This window comes from Falco biarmicus, chromosome 3, assembly GCF_023638135.1.
Source record: "Falco biarmicus isolate bFalBia1 chromosome 3, bFalBia1.pri, whole genome shotgun sequence".
Lineage (NCBI taxonomy): Eukaryota > Metazoa > Chordata > Aves > Falconiformes > Falconidae > Falco > Falco biarmicus.
This window is the reverse complement of record NC_079290.1, coordinates 77,570,445-77,590,612: the sequence shown is the minus strand read 5'-3', so window position 1 is coordinate 77,590,612 and position 20,168 is coordinate 77,570,445. Positions and strand designations below refer to the sequence as shown.

The 20,168-nt window shown below is 39.0% G+C and overlaps 1 protein-coding gene across 4 annotated transcripts in view; it reads left to right on the top strand.

Annotated features, from left to right (window-relative positions):
- FHOD3 (formin homology 2 domain containing 3) overlaps positions 1-18,470 on the top strand; it is a 417,034-nt gene extending 398,564 nt beyond the window's left edge. For all 4 annotated transcript variants that reach the window (XM_056332746.1, XM_056332744.1, XM_056332745.1 and 1 more), the window contains one exon: positions 12,572-18,470. In XM_056332746.1, coding sequence (XP_056188721.1) covers positions 12,572-12,654 — 83 coding nt within the window. In that variant the 3' untranslated portion in view covers positions 12,655-18,470. The remainder of the gene's footprint in view (positions 1-12,571) is intronic.
- Positions 18,471-20,168: the final 1,698 nt, after the last annotated feature.

The following is a 20,168-nucleotide window of genomic DNA, read 5'->3' as shown; positions in this document are numbered from 1 at the left end:
AGCATTCAGCAAAGATTTCAGTGAACCTGAGCTGAGATACATGTTTTTAGCAAAATCAGAAACCCAAAAGAAATATATGCAATTGCACTGTAAATATTTCCTGTGATTCAGGTAGAAGATTCTCATGGACAAGGGATTTTTTTGCCATAAAAAAGACAGAAAAATGTGAGGTAAAAAGCAAGTGATATTCAAGTCACTTGTAACTAGGGGAAAACAGAAACAGGAATATGGAAAAGGTTAAGTTAAAGTCAAGAAATATTTGTAATGGTAAAATGAGATGATTTGACCTGTTCATTTGAACCGTTTTACCTTTTGTAACAGCAGCATGACTGTATCTGGTATGCAGAGAGCTTAGTTAAATCTTAATGACACAGAAGAGTTTGAACTCTCAGAGTAATGAGCAGAATTATAAATTGGGAGGAGGAATAAGACAGTGAGTCATTCAACAAAAGACAGATGGAAACGTCTGTGTGTGTTGGTTGAAGATAGGAAGAATCACAGAAAGCTAAGGTACATGGTAAGTGCATAACAGCTGAGTTCGTGTGATGATCTGCAGAGAAAGAACTTAATTCTGTTCTAGCCTTTTCCACCGTGGAGGTTTTTAGGATCAGATTTGACATTATGAAGTACAGTAACCAACTGGAAGTAATTGCCCCATGGTGGGTGTTCAGTGACCTGCCTACCAGACATACTGGAGTGGTATATTATGTGAGAAAACAAAATTACGGTTGTGTTTGTTCATTAGAAGCCTCATCAGAAAGCCACAGGATTGAATGAGCCACAGAAACTGAAATGCTCTGTCACCCCTTGAGGTGGTTATTCAAAGATAGATTCAAGGCAAGTTGCCATGGGAAACTTCTGCTGGTGTTTTTTTTCTCTCTGATGCCCTTATTCTGTGTGTAAACAACAAACCCCAGCCTCTAGAGATGTCAGTTCAGCATATTTTAAAGGCATGAAATACAAATTGGGTTAAAAATATGATGTTTCTGTTCTTGAAGACTGAGGGCAGCTTTCTGTGAGAAAGGTTTTTATAACATTATGGGGAGCTGTTCAAAAGCAAGGAAATAAAGAATAATATAATTTGGATTGTCTGGTTCTCCCATAAGGTTAGGATGACCTTCACAAATGATGCCATAACAAAAAATGAGTGCAAAGGAAAATGGGGATAAAGAAGTTTTTCGATAGTCCAAATTTCAATTAATACAATTGTTGAAGTTAATTTTAGCGGCTTACAGAACAGTGTTACGAGCATTGCACCAGTGCATTTGGGGAAATAAATACTCTCTCTATGAGATGCCACTGAGATTTAACAAAAACAGTCAAGAAAGAAGGTGATTTAATACAGCGAGATGAATTTAAAAAATAATGTAACAGAGATAAACAGAGTTTGTTCTGAAGATTACATGAAGTGTGAGGTAAGAGAAGAAATTATATAAAGAATAGGGCTGCTTATAAAATCCTCTTACTAGATGAGCTTTTGACAGCATGACGAACCAGCCTGTGCCAGTTGCTTCAAACCAGAGGAGAAGAAAAATAGGTTTTACAGCCCCTGCAGCTTTGAGGCAACAGAAGACACATGAAACTAGCAGCAGCATCTATAAGATAAAAATTTTACTGAAGTACATTTAATTAAAGACTCCCCCCTCCCAAACTTGATAATAGACAAACAGGAAGATAATGCTGTTTTCCTTCTTGTCCTGGATGTTTATTTAAAACATCCATCCCCTAACATAAAATCAATTCTCTCAGGATTAGACTCTTATGGAGGTGCAATCTCTGTGTTGCCCTCATGGACCTGGATAGATCTGTCACAGAATTGTATGATTCCCATGAGTCAGCATCATGAAAAATCACACTCCAATTTAATAGTCATGACTAAGCATATGGAAGGTATTTGCACTAATTCTGGTATACACAGAGCAATACTTGGAAATGCTGCTCAAACAGGTTTGATTCCTGACCTCTGTGAATGGCCATGGCAGGGCTCTGAAATCAAAGGACCAAGAGAAAGTCCTAAGGATTTGTTTGAATGCTGATTAAGCCACAGGTAGTAAAACTAGATCAGCTGACTACCAATTACCTTAAGGCTAGAGCATTGACCTGCAAGTACCTTCCTCCTTCTGTATGAATTGTTAGTGTTAGCAACCTTCATGCTTCAAAATGTGTCTCCTGGCTCCCTGAAGTCAAGGCAGTGGTCAAAGGGTGGGAATCCCGATACAGTCTTGCCAACAAGTAATTCCAGGTAATTGCACCAAGGAAGCAGCTCTTTAATGATGGCTTGACTCTACAGCACTGTTTGCGTCCGGATCTTTAGCTGACCCTGAACAGTAAACCATAATGTAGGGCCCAGGTGTGGCCAATACTTGATGGTGAGTAGCAGAGTGGTGGTTGCCTTGGGTTCTGCTGGAGACACCACAGAGAGGCTTGTTTTCATTCACATCATTTTAGCTCAGTGTCTCTCTGTGCAGTCCTATTTCTCTCATAATTTATTAAAATTTAAAATAAGCTTTAGATTTAAGTTAGAGAAACGGGTCTGGAGCAGGTAATAATTGAATCATAATTTAATTGAGTATTCAAATGAGAAAACTTGATCCAAATTATTTCTAATGTTTAAAAAAGAGAGAGAGACATGATAATGCCTTATTGTAGGCTTTGGAATCACATGTTAGTCAAGTAATATACCCTGTGATTGACCCTTGAGATATGGAAACATCTAATAAGGATTTATTGATTTATTTGCATAATGACTTGTGGGGAGTAAAAAATTCTTACAGTCATTATGCAGAAATGGATCTGAGGCACCACCCAAGTAATCTGTCAGCCTCGTGTGAGTGGACTGTGGAGGAGATAGAAATTGAGTGGAGATTACCTGAATTTTAGACAAATAAACTCAGGGCCAATGGATTAAATTTAACTACAGAACATCCTAGGTCAGGTATTTCATGCTAAATTCCACCTTCAGAAAAAGTGAAATAGGAGTTGGCACACTGCCATCAGGTACCAAAACATGGGAAAGAGCTCTCCCAAAGGTCCAGGCGTGGAGACAAACTTTAGACAAGTTTTAGGAAGGCATGCAATGCTGCTTTGGAATAAACATGTTTGTAAGCAAACAAAATACTAGATGGGAGACTGAATCCAAAGGTGTGTAGTTGTTGTTTGGCATTCACAGGGTGCTTCAGTTAACTTTTTCTTCTTCTTTTCTTTGTTTTTTCATTATTTTTCATTTTCATGTTTCTCCGCTTACTTTTTCTGGCTATGAAAAGATACCGAAGTGCCAAAATACCAGGAGGGAGACTGTTCTTCTGGTATTTATAGCCTGACTAAAAGCAGGAGTTAATGGAAATTATGCTTTTAAAAAAATAAAAACCTTACAAGAAGAAGTCTATATAAAATGCTTTAAAGGCAAGCAACTTCACTTAGAATTTGCAACTAATTATTTGGGATTTGAGTAACTGGGTCCTATCAGGAGTTAGAGGAGGGGGCATGGTCAACTAGTTAGTGGTGCACATTTAGCAACAATTCTTTGCATTTTGAAAAAGTGAATGTATCACTGATGGTATTCAGTATCAAAGTGTGTTTATCCTCACACAAAGTACAGAGCCTTCAGAAGGTCAATACCCAGTTAATAAAAATCTAATGATTGAATGAAAACAGAACTTGAGATAAAGCACTTAAAACTCTGGCAGCTGGAAGGTTATCTCCATTAGATGCCGAGATAGCTAATGTCTTTTGGATGCCTTTTACGTAATACAATCTTTCATCCTTAGGATGGCAAGATCTTTGCAAAAATGACAGAACTAAACTCCGTGATCTACAATAAATAAAAAATAATAAAATATTTGAAATATTAAATTAATATTAAATCTATTATTAAAAATATTAAAAAATAAATAAAAAAGAAAATAAAAATTAACAGTACTTAATGAATGATTTATAAATACAACTGACCACAGTAAACTGTATAAATTTATATACCTGATCAGGGTGAGGCCCGCATAGTCCCATATCTCATCTGTGCCAGAGGCCAGCATCAACAGCTGTAGGAGAATAAACAGGAGAGGCAGGATTAGTTGAGTAACCTATAGGTCTCACCATGAGTTTTAATAGTTGTAAATCAGTGTATTTATTTGAAATGTAAGGATGAATAGCTGGTTCCATTTTTTCAGTTTTTTTCAGTTGTAATTGGTGACATATATAATTGTGATTGTTGATATTAATACCATTTCTAAATAGGTATGCATTTATTTATGATTGTTCAGTTTCTGCTTTACAATGTGTATTACATTTGTATTTATAGCTTTCTTTAAAGGTAACTGATCTTGACAGACAGGGATAGACATCCTGCTTTTTAACTGTTCAAATATATAGTACCTGTGTATGTGTTTTGTTGGCAGTCTCCATGAGTTTCAAAGTGTACCTTTCATGTCTGAAGTTTGTTCTAGAGCGTTTGCCTGGTCCTAGCACTGTGAAAGTGAAATTGCCATCATTCTGTACAGTTCTACATCATCTAGCTGTCAAAACAAAAGATTTTTTGAAAGTTTGGTCTAAAAATTACTAAAAAAAAAATTGCTAGTAAAAGATGCTTAACTTCATTTTTCAGTCGCTGTTTTAGAGGAATCTATGAGTCACTTCTGTAATGAGTTTCATTCTGATACAAGTTATTTGTTTTGGGATTGATATCCTTAAACTTTGTGCTTGAAACAGTTTTATTTTTTATATAAGGAAAGTCAGATATAAAATTAACCCAGCCTGCACCATTAAGTATATTCCTTAACTTTGCATTGGATTCCAGTACTGGTATTTAGAGATACTGTGGAATCTAGTATTTGCTCAAAATTGGGCAGCATTGTTTTAATACAGCAACTGAGAAAAAGGTGAAAAGTCATTGCATTGATCTGAGAAGTCAGAATTAAATATGGCATGTTTACAAAGAATAGGTATCTTTTCTCCCTGTTTATTTCAGTACACAGGTGGAAGACAGAGATGTTGACCACTACACAGACATTCACATGCACATGTATGTTACATTACCCAAGCACAGAGGACATTGTGTAGGTACAGGGAAATAAACTGCTGCTGTTATGGGTTGCCCTTAGTCATTTTAAAGTGGCTGTCACCTCATGGGATTAAATGCCCACCAGACACGCTGCTCTGTGGAGGAAGAGGTAGCCACTGCTCAGGGTTTGCTCTTAGCAGAGTGCATCCTGGTAGCAGGTGAGGCCTGTGTTCCATCAGGATCCTACAGTGTAGGCAGACCACTGGCATTTTCTTCTGCTGTGTCTCCAGCGCTGGGAGAACCAAAAAGAGGGAGTGCTCTGCAGCTTGCCATGGGCTTCCAGACAAGGATTTACAAGTGCTGGAATTTCTCTGGCCATCTCTTCTTGGCCAAATGGTGTTTTCTTTATTGCAGGAAAGAACAAGCAGGAGGTAATGTGGGAGAAACTGACAGGACATGAGCAGCTGATAAAGAGCAAGTGATGTCAGTGTGCATAAGAGATAAAGCTGATCATGTTCCCAAGTCACAGAATATTGGTATTGACATTTTCTAGATAAATACTTCTGTTACGGTATACACTTTTGGTACTTTTTCAACTGAAGTTCTGTAGAAAAAAACTCATTTTACCTCATTTGTTTGCATCTTGTTTGCATCTTGCAAGAGATACAAGTAGTTGTTTTCACTTTGGCCAGTTTTCCATTCACTGCATCGGTGAATTCATCGACATTAACCTCTGTTGTCATTTTAGTTGGCATATTTTAAAGGTATATTTCAAGGGTTTTGAATCCTTGGCACAGGATTCATTCCCAAAAGTGGGATATATAAGTTGTAAGTATTAAAAAAATATGTATGGTTAAGTCGCACACAGTTAGCCCTAAGTTGATAGGATATGTATTATGTTTGGTTTATTCTCATATTGAAGTGGTTTTCAAGTTTATCAGTGGTCAGTAATTTACTCCTTATTTACATCATCCTTCCTTCCTGAAAGATGATGATTATTTTCAGCATCTGAGCAAGAAATCAGCAGCAGTGAGTTGCTGGCTGACAAGTCACAGAGTTGTTATGGAAAGCGCTTCATTTGAGAGTGAGAAAAGACAGGGAAGTACAGGTCTGCTTTTCAAGTTGCTTTACAAAAGAAATACAGCAACAAAAGCGATCTCTTATGTGGCATTCCAGAAGAGCATCGCGATATCACAGCTGCCAAGGAGAGCCCTCTGCTGCCATGAAGGAGTTTAGCACAAGGATCTGTAAAGGCAGGAATTTGACTACACTTAGATGCGAGTGTCAAACCTGTTTGGAGGGAAGTCTGTCTTAGAAGATGGACAAAAATGTTTCACACAGAGCTATTCGGAATTTATCTTGCCCCATTACTATGTTATATATATATATATATATGGCCTCCTGTAGGCAGTATAACACTACCTGATTAGCATAATTACAATATTATTTTGATCATAATTATTTTTAATCTGATGACTCATAGAGATGATGCCTTTTACTGTTTTATTTCCCAGCACAGATTCCCAGTGGAGATAATTAAGTTGCTGTCCATAGAGCCCGAGTGTTCAAACATGGACCCACTCCTCTGCTGGGTCACTCTCCAACAGACAGCTCTATGTTCATAAACCTGAGCTACCCCCTTGGAGGGTCATTTTAAAATTTCAAATGGAATGTAAAGGATGCATGCTCAAAACACTTGTGTTAGGCGGCTTACTTTCTGTATCCTATCTGCCTTTTTTTGTCCTGTGCATTGTTAATGTATAGTCTGGTCTTGAAAATAGCATATAGTGCTTACATGCAGACTCAGTTGTTGGCAAGCTCTACACTCTTGATGCCTTACCTGTTAATAGTGGAATCACTTCTGACTGATAAAGTTAAGTGGGAGAAATTATGAAAGAGATGGCAGCAGGATTACTTTTAGTAGTAACGTTTTATAGTGGAATTCACAGAAGTCCTGAAAAATAGGGTTTTCTTTTTCATAGAAGGCTTTCAAAGAAGGAGTTAAATCTTTTTTGCTTTACTGTTGGAACTATGTAAATGACAATCTGTGAAATACATAAAGTTGGAAAATTTAACAGTTTCAGCTACACATTAAATATTACTTTACAACTCGTATGTTCTTCACGCAGCCCAGATTCTCTAAAGCAATGTTATTTTTTTGTTCTCTATAACACCTGGGATATAAACCACCTGGAGATGAAACACAAGTTAAACTTCCCTTACCAAATGCTACTTTGTCGTCTTCCACTGCTAGACGACTCTTTCTGTCACAGCCACCATAAGTTACACCTGAAATGGTTGTGAACTACAGAGTTTCGTGTTACAGAGACTTGTGCCATCTATGAAGTGTGGACAGGACTCAAAGCAAAGCTGCAGGGCAGTAATAAGTAATTATACATCGTTTATTGGAGCTTTCTATGTAGCTGACCCAGACAAAGACCACATTTCAGCTGGCTGTGCTTCCTCAGAGAAGTGCACGCTAAAGTCCAAAAATTCACCTACAAATCCCTGTAAGAAAATATCTACATGTAATGTTTTAGTACTTTTATTAAGCATTTAGGCCTATTTGCATTAAGCAATGATATATGCATAATTAAACATAAGTACAACTTAGAGCAATAGTGACATAAAAACACAAATGCAGAAAAGGATTAAAATAAGAGAATATGAGCAAGACTGGATTGAACTTTTGAGTTGAAAATTGCCATAGCTGGATTCATTGAAGTCCAAGAGAATATGTTAACTGTAAATATATGAGAAAATAGACTGTGCAAGCTGGGTGTGGGTAGGTAACAGAAAATAAAACTAGGATATATGAAATTAAATGAAATGATGGAACTAGCCTGTACAGCCTCTCATAATCTGCCCTTCCTGCTGTCCTTGCTGTGTAAGTCTTAGCCACCTGGAATTTTCTTCATTCTAAGTCATCAGCTAGCAGCTGCATTACCTTTGCAGCTGGTACCAAAAGAAAGCTGTGTCTGCCACACCTTTGTAATAGGAATGACACTAATACTGTGACTTCTTGAGCAGGAGAGTGGTCATATCTCTTCTGCATTTCAAGTGACTCATCCATACAAGTGGAGACACACGTGTCAAAAAACATTGCAAATGCAAGAATAAACAGCGCCAGCCAGACTGATCTTTACTGTTCGTGGAATCTTTATTAAAAAAAATAAAATAAAAAAAATAAGGAAAGGGAAATTAGGAACATTATCTGCTTTTTAAAAAGAAAATCAAACTCTAGATAATTATATTCTCTGTCAAAGCCACAGGTAGGGAATTACTCTTTTTTTAAATCACTCCCAATGTATTGTGAGGGCTATGTATCTGTGTAGATTTTGACCCAATAGGCAGAGTCAAATTCATCAAGTTCATCATAAGCACACTGCATTCTGCCAGGATATCAAATAAAATTCTAGATTTCCTGATTAGCAAAAAATATCACACCCTCTGACCCCAGAAAAACAACATTTAGTTTCTTGGTTATGGGATCTCAGCAGGCCTTGCTTGTGACCAGAGTAAAGTTATTTTCTCTCTATGTTATGTTTCTTTAGCAAATGTTTTAAAAATTGCTTCAAGAACCTAGAAGGTCACTTGAAAGTCTTATTTTTATTGTCACTGCCTCCAAAATACATTCCATAACTCAGTTTAATGTGATCTGAAGCAGGCCAAGACTTTTACAAGCCAAGATACGTCTAGTACAGTTAGAGACACGACAGAGTTCAGTGAAGAGGGGAGAGTGAAAATCTAGTTTGAGAAATGTAATTTTGCAATGCCTGTAAAACATGGAAGGGAAATACCTCTCTGTATTCAGTTTTGATGACTGAATGTGTTCATGAGCTTTCCTAAGGTAGAGGAACCCTACCAAGTGCTTTGTGAGGACATAGACAAATGTCTGAGGATATCTGTTTAACAGCATGTTAAGATAAGGTTCACCCACCACCCAGAGCAGTCCCTGCTCCTGTCAATAACTCAGCTTTCTCCTGGCTTCATCACTCACAAACCTCCATAGTTCACAAGCCAGTGCAGAGAATAGTGAGGCTGGAATTTGTTCCTGTGTGACTCATATGCATCCATCCACTGTATCTTCAAATGAGGGAATTTACTGTAAGTAATTTTCACTTATTACATGTAATTTTTACATGAAAGGCCCCTTTATCAGGCCACTTTCATCTCCCTAAATACAAATTCCTTCAAACTACAGGTGGACTCATCGGTGTCAGACTGGCCTGTTGCATTGCAGGGACAAGAATTCACTTATCTGAGTCTCGACCATGATGCTGTCAGCTGTTATCCTGGTTGCCTGTTGATGGTGGACAGCTTTAATCTTGCCAGTAGTCACAGCACTTTGCAGTATTTGGCCCTACATGCTTAGTTTATACAAGTCAGCGTCCATCAGTGAAAAGATTCTTCACATCTTTGCTTTTTAATAACTATTTTCTTGACAATCTGTTATGACCACCAAAGACCTGCATTGCTTGGAGGTCTTTTCTTCTAACTGCTGGCCTTGAAAGCTTAGGTTACTGGCATATCTTAAATTGAAGCTATCTTTCTCTGTATTACAAGACAGCAGAGATAAGTTAGAACAATCAGCTGAGGGATGCAGGGGGATTGTTTTGTTTAATTACAGCTGTGTACGTCCATGCAATCCATTGAGCATCGTCATTCCTACTTGTTTTTCAGTGGCACAAAAAGTCCATACCTGAGGTTTGACTCTGTTGTGCGAGTCATGCAGAAAACCCAGAACAGGGCACTTGTCACATGCTGCATACAGTATTTCTTTTTTTCAGTCATCCAAGGGTTAATAGACGAGATCCTCAGACTAAGATTTTCATATGTTTGATGGGTACGCATCTGGAGATTCAAAGAGAAACCTTGCTTATGTAAAGAAGACTTCTTAGTTTTCTTCCTCATTTGGCCATGAAGATGGTTTCTACCATGATATTTTAACTCCTGACTGTGACTTCTGAATATAAACTCCTCTAATTTTCTTCAAATAGGCCTGTATGTTCTCATAAATCCATTTGGCTTTTCCTAGTAAACTAGTAATCCTGTCACTCGGGATGATGGAAGAATTTAGACAACTGTATACTGCTTGGTGGGAGTTAGAGGCACACATTTCCCTTTCAGTTGCTAGACAAAGTCTCAGCCCAGATATTTGTGCAGTAATAATTGCACTGACCTAAAGAAGGCCATTCCAGAATTACATTGTCATAAATAAGACCTAAATTTTGCTTATTCCAGTACATGATCAGTGTTAGCAGAGCACCCCAGTTCCTGTTAAATGTTTGCAAACAGGATTAGCGATTGCTTTCCCTCACTCTGCCTGTCTTACCATCTGACAAGAAAAATAACTTTGTTTTACAGTGGTGATTGTTCTGCGTTTGCGAATATGAGGGATTGTGGTCCCAGAGAGCTGGGGATGTGTGTGAGAGCAGCCACGAATATGTTCGATTTGAAACTTCTGCAAAAGTGTCTGAAATGTGGAGATTTGTTCTGCATTTGGTTTTCCAGTTCACATTTGCCTGCAGTGAGAAGGTGTAATGTCATCTAGAGAGTCATCCAGTGAAAGTTCAGTCTCCTGTACACGTATTTATTTAACATGACTCTGCTACCTGGTGGCCAAGCTAGCTATGGTCTGTGTTTGTCTGCATGTGGTAGAGGGTACAGAAAAAAAAAAAAAAATGTTCAGGGGAGAGAAAGTGCAGGCAGCTAAGTGGGTGAGCTGCATGGGGAAGTCTTTGCTTTTAGTAAGACAGAAATATTTCAATTGCAGCTTTCTTGGATTTGTTCTTTCACTCCTGATATTGTTCATTTTGATATAGAAATAAGCATTGAGTGATTCACTGATACTTTAAGACCCAAAGACATTTCCTAGCTCATGTCTAGAAATTAACATTTGCCACCGTGGACATTTGGGTATCAAATCTGAGCAGTATAAAAGTGTGCCAGTGTTGAGGACTGACTAAACAGTCCATGTTGGGTATTCCACACCATGGACACCGGAGCATTTATTTAAATATGTTGCTGTTCTGGTAGTACTTTTTGTGTTTCTTAATCTCACCTTTATCAGTTGCATTTCACCTTGTACTGCTTTAAGCTAAGCTTTGTTAAACTTGGAAGGTGTTGCTGATCAGTTTTGTAGGAAAAAGTGGGTATTATAAAAGGCTGCCATGCAGACTCCTAGCGGTGATTAATAAGTGTGCAAATGCTGAAGGAAAAAGGAGTGAGCTTTGAAGAAAAACTTTCAAGTAAGTGTTTGATAAGGAGGAACAGTTACACATGTGGCACACTCAGCTTATTTGATTAACCTTAGTCACTGATGAAAGCGGTTTGACTATCAAACATAGATCACGTTTGTTCTACCTGCATGGTATCAAATGTTCAACCGTGCCATATTTTCCTTCTCTTATCCTCTGACACTGACCATTCCCTCCTCTCACTCCTGCTAGACCCTTGAGTGTGACCACCCAGTTTCAGCTACATGGACTGAGTATCTCAATAAGTTTGTGGTCTTAATTTTGCTAGATGATAGCAATGCAAGAAGTCCTTAACCACTGTTTGCAGTTGGTTTCTCTGCTAGTTTCCTCTAGATTTGATTATTTTGGGGCTCTGGATATATTTTTTTCAACATAGATTTGTTGTTTATGCTTTGCATGCAGCTTAAACTTCTGAATGTGCGTTTTGTACCTGAGGAACATCAAAGTGTGGAGTGAACACCCCATTTATGTCCATTAAGCCCATCCACCTGAAAATCATGGCACCAGTAAAACTAGGAGGACGCTAATGCTCAGTGTATGCAGTCACATAGTCACTTGTTTCTGAATAAAAAAGGCTATCAGAAAATTTAAAAGTTTTATGTCAGGGCTATGAAGTCAGAACACTTCATAGAAAATTTAAGAAATGAGATTTAGTCCTAGATTTATCATTTAGATTCAACTAAAATGCTCCAGACTATTAATGGCAAAGATGACCCAAATGGGTCTAGGGTGGGGGAGCATTACAGGAGAAAGGGAAGTGTGTATGAAGACAGTAGTTTTAATTATTTGAATTGACTGTAAAGTAGCCACATTTTTAACCTTTTAACTTCTGGGTGGGTTGGGTTTTTTTACACTTGTAAAGGCTCATGTAGGATTTTATAGTGTAAATTCAATTGAGCCCTATAGAGATCCAAAACCTCTTTAAAAAATCTTTATGAAACTATAAAATAATAAGGCAGATGATCCTTTCTGTAGACTGAAAATCACTTGATACAATTTCAGATAAAAAAAATCCTAAAATTCCTTCAAAGTTTTTGTTGACTACATGTCAAATGACAAATGTCTTTTTGCCTGATTTGAGTTGCTGGGTATTTGATGCTCCCATGGATTTGGCACAGGGCATTATTCAGTGTTTCTGATCTTGGGGCCCTGAGCACACAGCAACTTTTGATTTGACTCAGCTTGCATGTTAACAGGTTTTTTTTCAGCTGAAAGTCTTCATGTAATTATCACTTCTAATTGTTTGCATTTTCTTTGGATTTTTGTTGTTGCTGTTGCTGTTGTTGCCTGCTTTTGGAACTTTACGACTATCCAGTGAGAAGGACACTAAAGAGTGGACTAACACCAGAAGAAGCCAAAGCACTGGGCCTCATCAGCACCTCTGAGATGCAGGTTTGATGTCCCAGAGGTGGCGACAAGAGCCATTCATCTGAAGCACATAGGCTGACAACCCTTTGGTGAGGCATTCACTTGCCAGCCTCCTCTGCTGCTCCCAACATCCTGTCCTCCGATAGTGCGATTTTAATAAGCAACAAAAAGCAACCCCCCCCAGCCAGGGCAGAAGAAGGGTGTTCTGCAGCTCAGCACAACATCCGGACAGTAACTGAGGAAGCATTTGGGTGCTTGTAGTTGGAAGCATACGGCTTCTTCTTCTCGTGGTGTGTTGATGTGGGTAGGAGGGGGCTCTCTCTGAGTTAGCTGTCATTATGTGAGCTGTGTTTACGTTGGCTTTCCTTGTGCCCTGTTTTAGTCATTGTAAATGTATGGCATTTTGTCAATGCGAGGAACAGTCCTTAAAGAGGCAAAATAACCCCTGTAACAGCAACACCAATTTTCCTGAAGTAGATTCATTAAGCAAAGATGCACAGTCTGTGCAACCCTGTGGCTTGTTGGGGGTTTTTTGTTATTATTTTGCCACCAAAGAATGTAAAAATGTATGTGTACCTTTGTAAATGTACGGAATGAATGTGTGGACATGTGTGCGCGTATCTATACACATACAGTCATGGTGTGAAATCATGCTCTTGCTGAAGCCAGCTGGACCATGATTTTCGTGCTGGGGCCTTACTGTTCCACCTGGACAGGAGGAAAATAATGTCTTTTTGTAGGAACTCAATGTTATTCAATGGGATTCACCCTGTGGGGCAGGAGATGGCCTGCAATACAAGTGGAAAGTTTAGGATTCTGAATTAATATGTATTAATCACACTCATACTGTACATAGCAGCATGCACACAGAGGAGAGGACACAGAACACCTCCCTCTCGTTGAGCTATGGCTGTACTGTGCTTTTGTACAGTTTCAAAGAGATCTATGCCAACAACTTTATGTACTAGATAAATGCATTCAGATGCTAAGATCAAGAAGTTTTGTTCACTTGCCTGTGCCCTTCATGCTGCGTTTGTCTGCTGCAAGATAATGTGGTGATGATTTTATTTCAAATTAGTGGATCTGAATATGAAACAGCCCTGCTAAAAGGCTGCTGCATTTTTGCTGTTCTTTACTCTTTTTGTGATTATCCTTGATGAAAGTGGAGAGGGTACCATGGTGAACACTCCAATATGTTTGTCCTTATCTCACTGTTTTATAACTGACTTTTATAACTGCCCTCAGCATGTGTGTTTGAAGAACCTTTAGTCGTCTTGTCTGCCTTTGCGGACATACACAGCAGTGAAGATGAACTCAACACAGTCACCCTAGCCAGTGCTGAGGCACTGTGAAGAGAACTGCAAACAACGGTAATGCAAAAGGGAACTTTTTAAGCCAAAGTCTGTATATGGCCAATTGATACTCAAGGATGCACAAGACTATCTCTTTCTGTTGCCTTAGCCTCTAAGATTAAGGGTGTATCTGCACATCAGTAACAGCTGAGGCTTCCTTCAAGCTAGTTAAGTGGGGAACTGCAGCAGTTTAGTCATGGTAACAGGGTTTGATTTTAGTTGCAAAACACACTTGAAAAGTAGGGTTAAGTAATAGTCTATGCTGGGCTCCTAATGCCGTAGCTTTGTTGCTTCTGGCACCTAAGCTAGGTCAGGTACTGCAAGTTATTCTACTCTGCTCTCATTAAGGATGGGATAATTGCTGAAGATCGTTCAGGATACTTGAACCAAACACAGTAAACCTTTGAAACTTTGGTCATCCATCACAACACATTGAGCACAGCATCCGAGTGATGAAAAACGCAGATAGTTGACAACACTGCAATGAGTTTTGCAATTGAATGTCCTATCTATACTGTCCACCCTCTTGATCATAACATTTAATTCTTTATCTGGCAATGCCTTGGATCTTCATGTTTCAGGGTCCATGGGGTAGAAAGGTGCTAATGAGCAAGGATTCTCAAGCACAGCATTGAGTCTGATGTGGTTTTCCCCTCACCTTGTTAAAAAGTCAATTTTACAAGTAGGGAGAAGGCAGTAGTTGTATAATTAATAAAATGAATCGTGTATTTGAAAGCTATGGAAAGAAGGAAGCTGGTTAGGGAACAGAAAGAAGCGGCATATAATTAATTTCACTGTCATCAAGCAAGACCTACAAGCATCTGGATTTTAAAGTGGAACTTTATGTGCTGCTCACCATTATGGGCTTTTAAAATCTCTCTTAAGGATGCTTAGAACAAAGGAATGAAGGTAATGGGGGTTTGTGGAGGTCTTTGAAGTCTGAAACAAGAGGAAGATACCCTGAATGTAATGGTTATGTTGAACTGTGATACTTGCTAAGTGAGAAAAGAAGCAAAAATGCAACAAAATGCATTTATGCCAACAGAGGTCCTGTATTTGATTGGAGGGAGAAAATCAATCAATTTTTTTAAAACAGAATAATTAAAATGTGCTGAATGTGCAAAGTAGGTGGCTGTTGGTGACCACTTGCTAACAGGAAACTAATTTGTCTTTCATTTAGACATAGCTCAGCATCTGTGTCTGAAACACAATAGCTGATTAAATACTCATAGTTGGGTATATGTATTTTTCAAGAATTGTGCAAAAAAAGTGCAAAACTTCATATGCCCCTTATGGAGGAGAAAATTAGATATGGGGAGTGGGGTTAGAATAAGTTCAGGAAAAAAAGCTGGTTTCTTTCAGATTCTCTGGATGCAACTGTCTTAATGTGAAGCATATTCTTCCTTGTCTATTTTTCCATTGTGTTTCTTTTTCTGTTCCTGCTCTGTATGTGTAAAACCGATACCATTTTTTCTGAAGGATAACTTGGTCTTGTTTATGCAGTAGTGTACAGTCAGCTTCATTCCACTGTCTAAAATGTTTATTGCAACAAGGTCATGAAACACAGTAACAATGCAAGAACTACAGAAAAGATTTCCATTTTGGTTCCTAGTAAAAGTGGCACAGTGGCCCAATGTGCTAATCTGTATGGTGGCAGTATTTCCTCCAGAGTCTGCTGGCGTGTCCTGACTGTGGAAATAACATTTGTTCCCCTTCATCTGACTGCTGGATCCCAGATGAATTGGAGGAATTGGTTATATTTGCATGCCTCTGTCTAATCAGGTTGTAACCTTCAGGTTTTGAGTTGCTGCCTGCCCCTCCATCATCGAAAGAGCCCACTGTAAGGAAGTAGCAATTGTTTTAAAATGTGTGTGAGATGTGGATTGGTTTTGTGACAAGTATAAAGGTCTTGGAAACACAATGTAGTAACACATGTTCCCATTTCTCACTTAGAGCTCCGTGAAGGCTGTTTTTAAACACTTGCAGCCATAATAACTACCTCTCTTTCTCATAGTACCAGTCAGCTGCAAATGTAGCACTCAGAGTTCTGTATCTCCACCGAGCTCTCAGAGTTGCTGCTGGTGTTCATTCCAGCACCCATCTGCTGCCAATAACTTGTCTGTCCGTCTACCAACATAATGCCTTCCCAATTTGGATGCTGAGGTAAACTTTAGCATGTGAAATGGCCACCAAAGGGAAACTATCCTAATTTCCTTTCATCTCTCTTGGTGTTTAGAAACAGACTGCATAGCAATACTTTGTATTCCCTTGCTCCCAGCTGAGGGATAACTTTTAGTAGCAGTTATATGGCTGCGGTGAAGAAACACCCCCAGGGAATGCTGTGTGCCACAATCGAGAATGAAAGATCCCTCACAAAAATTAAATTCATCACTCTTCACCTTTCAGTAAGGCCAGGCACCAGGCTCATGGATTCCAGATGTTTTATAGCCCCTTGGCTGCTATGTGTGACCCTTCTGTTTAGACATAGATCCCTGTCCATAATCCAAAATCAACAAAAAAAATGCTGGTTTAATGAGGGTCTTTCTTGCTCCAATAAATACTGGAAACAGCATAAAAGCAGTGTTCAAAATACATTGCTTTTTCTCTTTTGACCCTCTTTTATCATAAATCTCTGCAGTGATCGACTCTGTCACCAAAATAAGGCATCAGATTTGTAGGTAGACAAGACTGGCTTTTACCTTCATAGAAAGTCATATATATATATATACATATATATAGGTAAGAGTTCATGCCCTGATTTAACAGAAATTGGTTGTCAGAGTCTTGGTGTGACTGAACAGCAAGGGCCTCCTGCAGGGTGCTCCGTTCCCCCTCAAGGTACTAGATAACGTGGCAGGCGAGCACCTTAAATCCCCAGTGTGCTATGCTCTAGACATACCCTGGCAAACGCTAAAAGCTACTGACAAGTCACAAGTGAGGGCTGCAGCATCTCCTGCAAACCCGAGGAGCACAATGCCACTGTAGGTGCAGTAAATATTTCCTCGTATCGGGCACCGCTCTACGCCGGTGTCCCTGGTAGTGTAATAACAACAGCGAGCGTCTGCCTAAAACGCTTTAGAAACATTTGGCTGGTGGTAGTAGTCTGGATTCAGGTGTGTGTACACTGTGTGGTTTTTGTTTTTACAATGCTTTGATTTCACTGAGATGAATGGGGACAAGGCAATGGCCTACCAGTTTCACACCCTTTCTCCTCCCGCTACATCTCGTAGGCAGGCGTACACGCTGCCTGCCTCGACCTAAAGGATGTGCAGGGACATGGTATCAGACAGAAGCACGAGCATATTCCTCTCTCTTTCCCACTCCTGTATGCTCACTGCACATGTACCACTCCTCTCATCAATTTCGAGGTGGGCTGTGCGTGAGTGTGCAGGCAGAGCCTGACCCTGTGTGCTGGATGATGGCCCTGCATTTCCAGCATCGGGACGCAGGAAATACTTGCCTAAACTGTAAGGACTACAGCTGTTGATGTTTCTCCAAAGGAAAAACTGCCAGGTACTTACAGGCTCTGAAAGAAAATAAACTGAAGCATTTTCATAAGAGAAAATATGTGGTTATAGGCAATTCTTGAAGATGATTTGCAAACACTCAAACAACCTGTAAGGCTTACCTTCCTTTTTTTTTTTTTAATGGGGCAGCAATTGGCTCAATTGGCATTTCAGATACGATCCCAAGAAGTTTTTGGCAAGCAGTGTAATAGTTACATAGCAATTAATGCAAGAAGTTTCGGAGATGTTCTATAGTTTTATGTTTACGCCAAAAAAAAAAAAAGAAAAAAACGAAAAAAAATATTTTTAATTAGTCCATTTCACATCGAGTGGCATAGAGATATATTTTGTTTAATCACTATCTAATACAGAGGCTTCTGTGAAAGAAAAGGTTTATTTGTAGCATTGGGTACATTTCTCCTTTTTAAAGACTGTCTACGCGTATAGTGTCCTTTTTTGTGAGCTGGGAATTGTAAAAAAATGTAAAGTAGAAAAGGATGTGTTTCTTAGGCAAAGGAAAAATACTGTAAAATTGTGTAAATGTCACTACTCATGTTTTTTCATGTTTTGTGTAGCATAGTGTAAAATAGGCTTTCCAGCAGTGTTATTCTGTGAATTGTAATTTAAAAAACAAGCCATGCATGGGCAGAGATATTATCTACAGGTCCTTTTGGTTGAGTTTTTGTTTTTGTTTGTTTTCTCATTCTAGGTTAATTTGTTTTATGTTAAATTTAATTGCCCATAAAACCGCATTTTTGTTTCTCAGTTTTATTTCATAAAGAACTTGAATTACTCGTTAAGATTTTACTACACACAAAGCTCACCTACCATTTGTGTTGATCCTTCAGAAGCTTTTTCACATTTATTCTAAACCAGGGAATTTTCTGTTTAACACACCCCTCATCTGTCTCTTCTCCCCCCACTCTCCCCACTTTACTGTCTGGAAGGATGCAATCACACTTTTTTTTTTTTTTTTTTTTTTTTTTTTTTTTTTTTTATCCTGTGCCATGCAGGGTCAATATGGAAAACTGACCACAAACCTGTGTCCAAAATTTCTTAATATAAGTAGTTAAATGGCTCACCTCTACAGCATTATGTAAACACATCTTGCAATAAAGCTTTATAAAGCACTGACTGGGCTGGTTCTGGTTTTGTTGATGAAGCCAATCACGGGAGCTTCGGTGGGAAATGGGTGGGAAGGGGTAATGGGTTATTTTTTTCATATCCTCTAAGTATCTGCAAAGCCACCATGTGGACAACAAAACAGCTGCCATTAAGCCATCTGGGTGGTCTCATCATAAAAAACTGATCTTTTACCCCTAGTTTCACAAGTTGAGCCTAATTCCTAATCTTGAGTGAAGAAAATGAAAATGTGTCTCTGGTTCTCAAGGATTTCAGTAATCCAGCCCTACAAATCCTCACTAAACATACAGGGTTACTGCTTGCTGCCATTGGCTTGGAGTTGGTTCCTGCCTTAAAAATACTCTGTGCTCAGAGCACATTGCGTAAAGGTATGAGATTTATAGAAGCAAATATAAATAAAATGAAAGACTACCTGTGTGCAGGGGAGCGTTTCAGATTGCATCTGCATCAAGATGTGAAACACTCCATGTCTGCCAGGGCTTCATAACTCTGAAGGTGGCCAGTAAACGAGACATGCCTTTAACTTGGCTGAAATACATTTCATGCATCACTGTGGAATGTAATTTTCTGGTGGCCATCTATGAGTGCACCTGGACAGGCAGTGGTCTTGCAGTTTTCTTTATTTGCTGGTGTCTGATTCTTTCTTTTCTTGCAATTTCCCCACACGTGAGAGAGCCCAAGCTGACAAATGGGATGTCCCTAGCCCTGTGGAGGGTGACCCGTAGCACAGGGAGTCTTGCACCTGCTCTGAGTGCAGGTTCGGTGAGTACAATGAGAAGGGGGTCAAAATGACACACAGAAACTTAAAATGCTCAGATTTCTACTGCTGGTCCTGCAACAAACTACTCCAAGTCATTGGTCTTCAGAGCTGCACACGTAATAAAGTCAAAGTCCATTATTCAATGACAGCTACACATGTTTTCAGAAGCATCCTCAAAGGTAAAATAGGTTAACGGAGAGTCTGAGAGAGAATTTTTACCTATGGTTTCAGAGATTGTAGGAGCTGATATAAAAAGCTAGGTATGTAAACCTCCATAGGGAAAAACACCACCTTCCTCCTTTTTAATTAGTTTTTAAAGCTATTTCAAATAAAAAGTTGCCTTCTGGGATATGGCTGCATCCCTGAAAGAGCTGCTTAGCATTCCAGATGCACTGGTGTAAAGTCTAGAGGATGAAAGGCTACTAGCCAGAAATGTGGTAATGCTTTTTAAAATAAATATATAAACCAAGTTTATTGGCCAGACACTTCTCTTTTCTATCACAGCATATCCATTAGCAGTTCTAAATTCCAGATGTGCAATGACAATGCGTACATATATTTTTCAGACCTGGTGCCCAGTCAGAACTTTTACGTTGTCACAGAGCAGCCTCTGGCCTGTAGTCAGAGAACTAGTAAGTATGCAGATTATCCATTGCACAGCTGCGTGCCCTGGTTTATAGATGCTTCAGAACAGTTTGAGAACACACAACTAAAGAAAAAGATGCATTTTTTTCCTATTATAACTTCTCCAAGTTTTCTGATGGGAACGCAGTTTGGAAAATG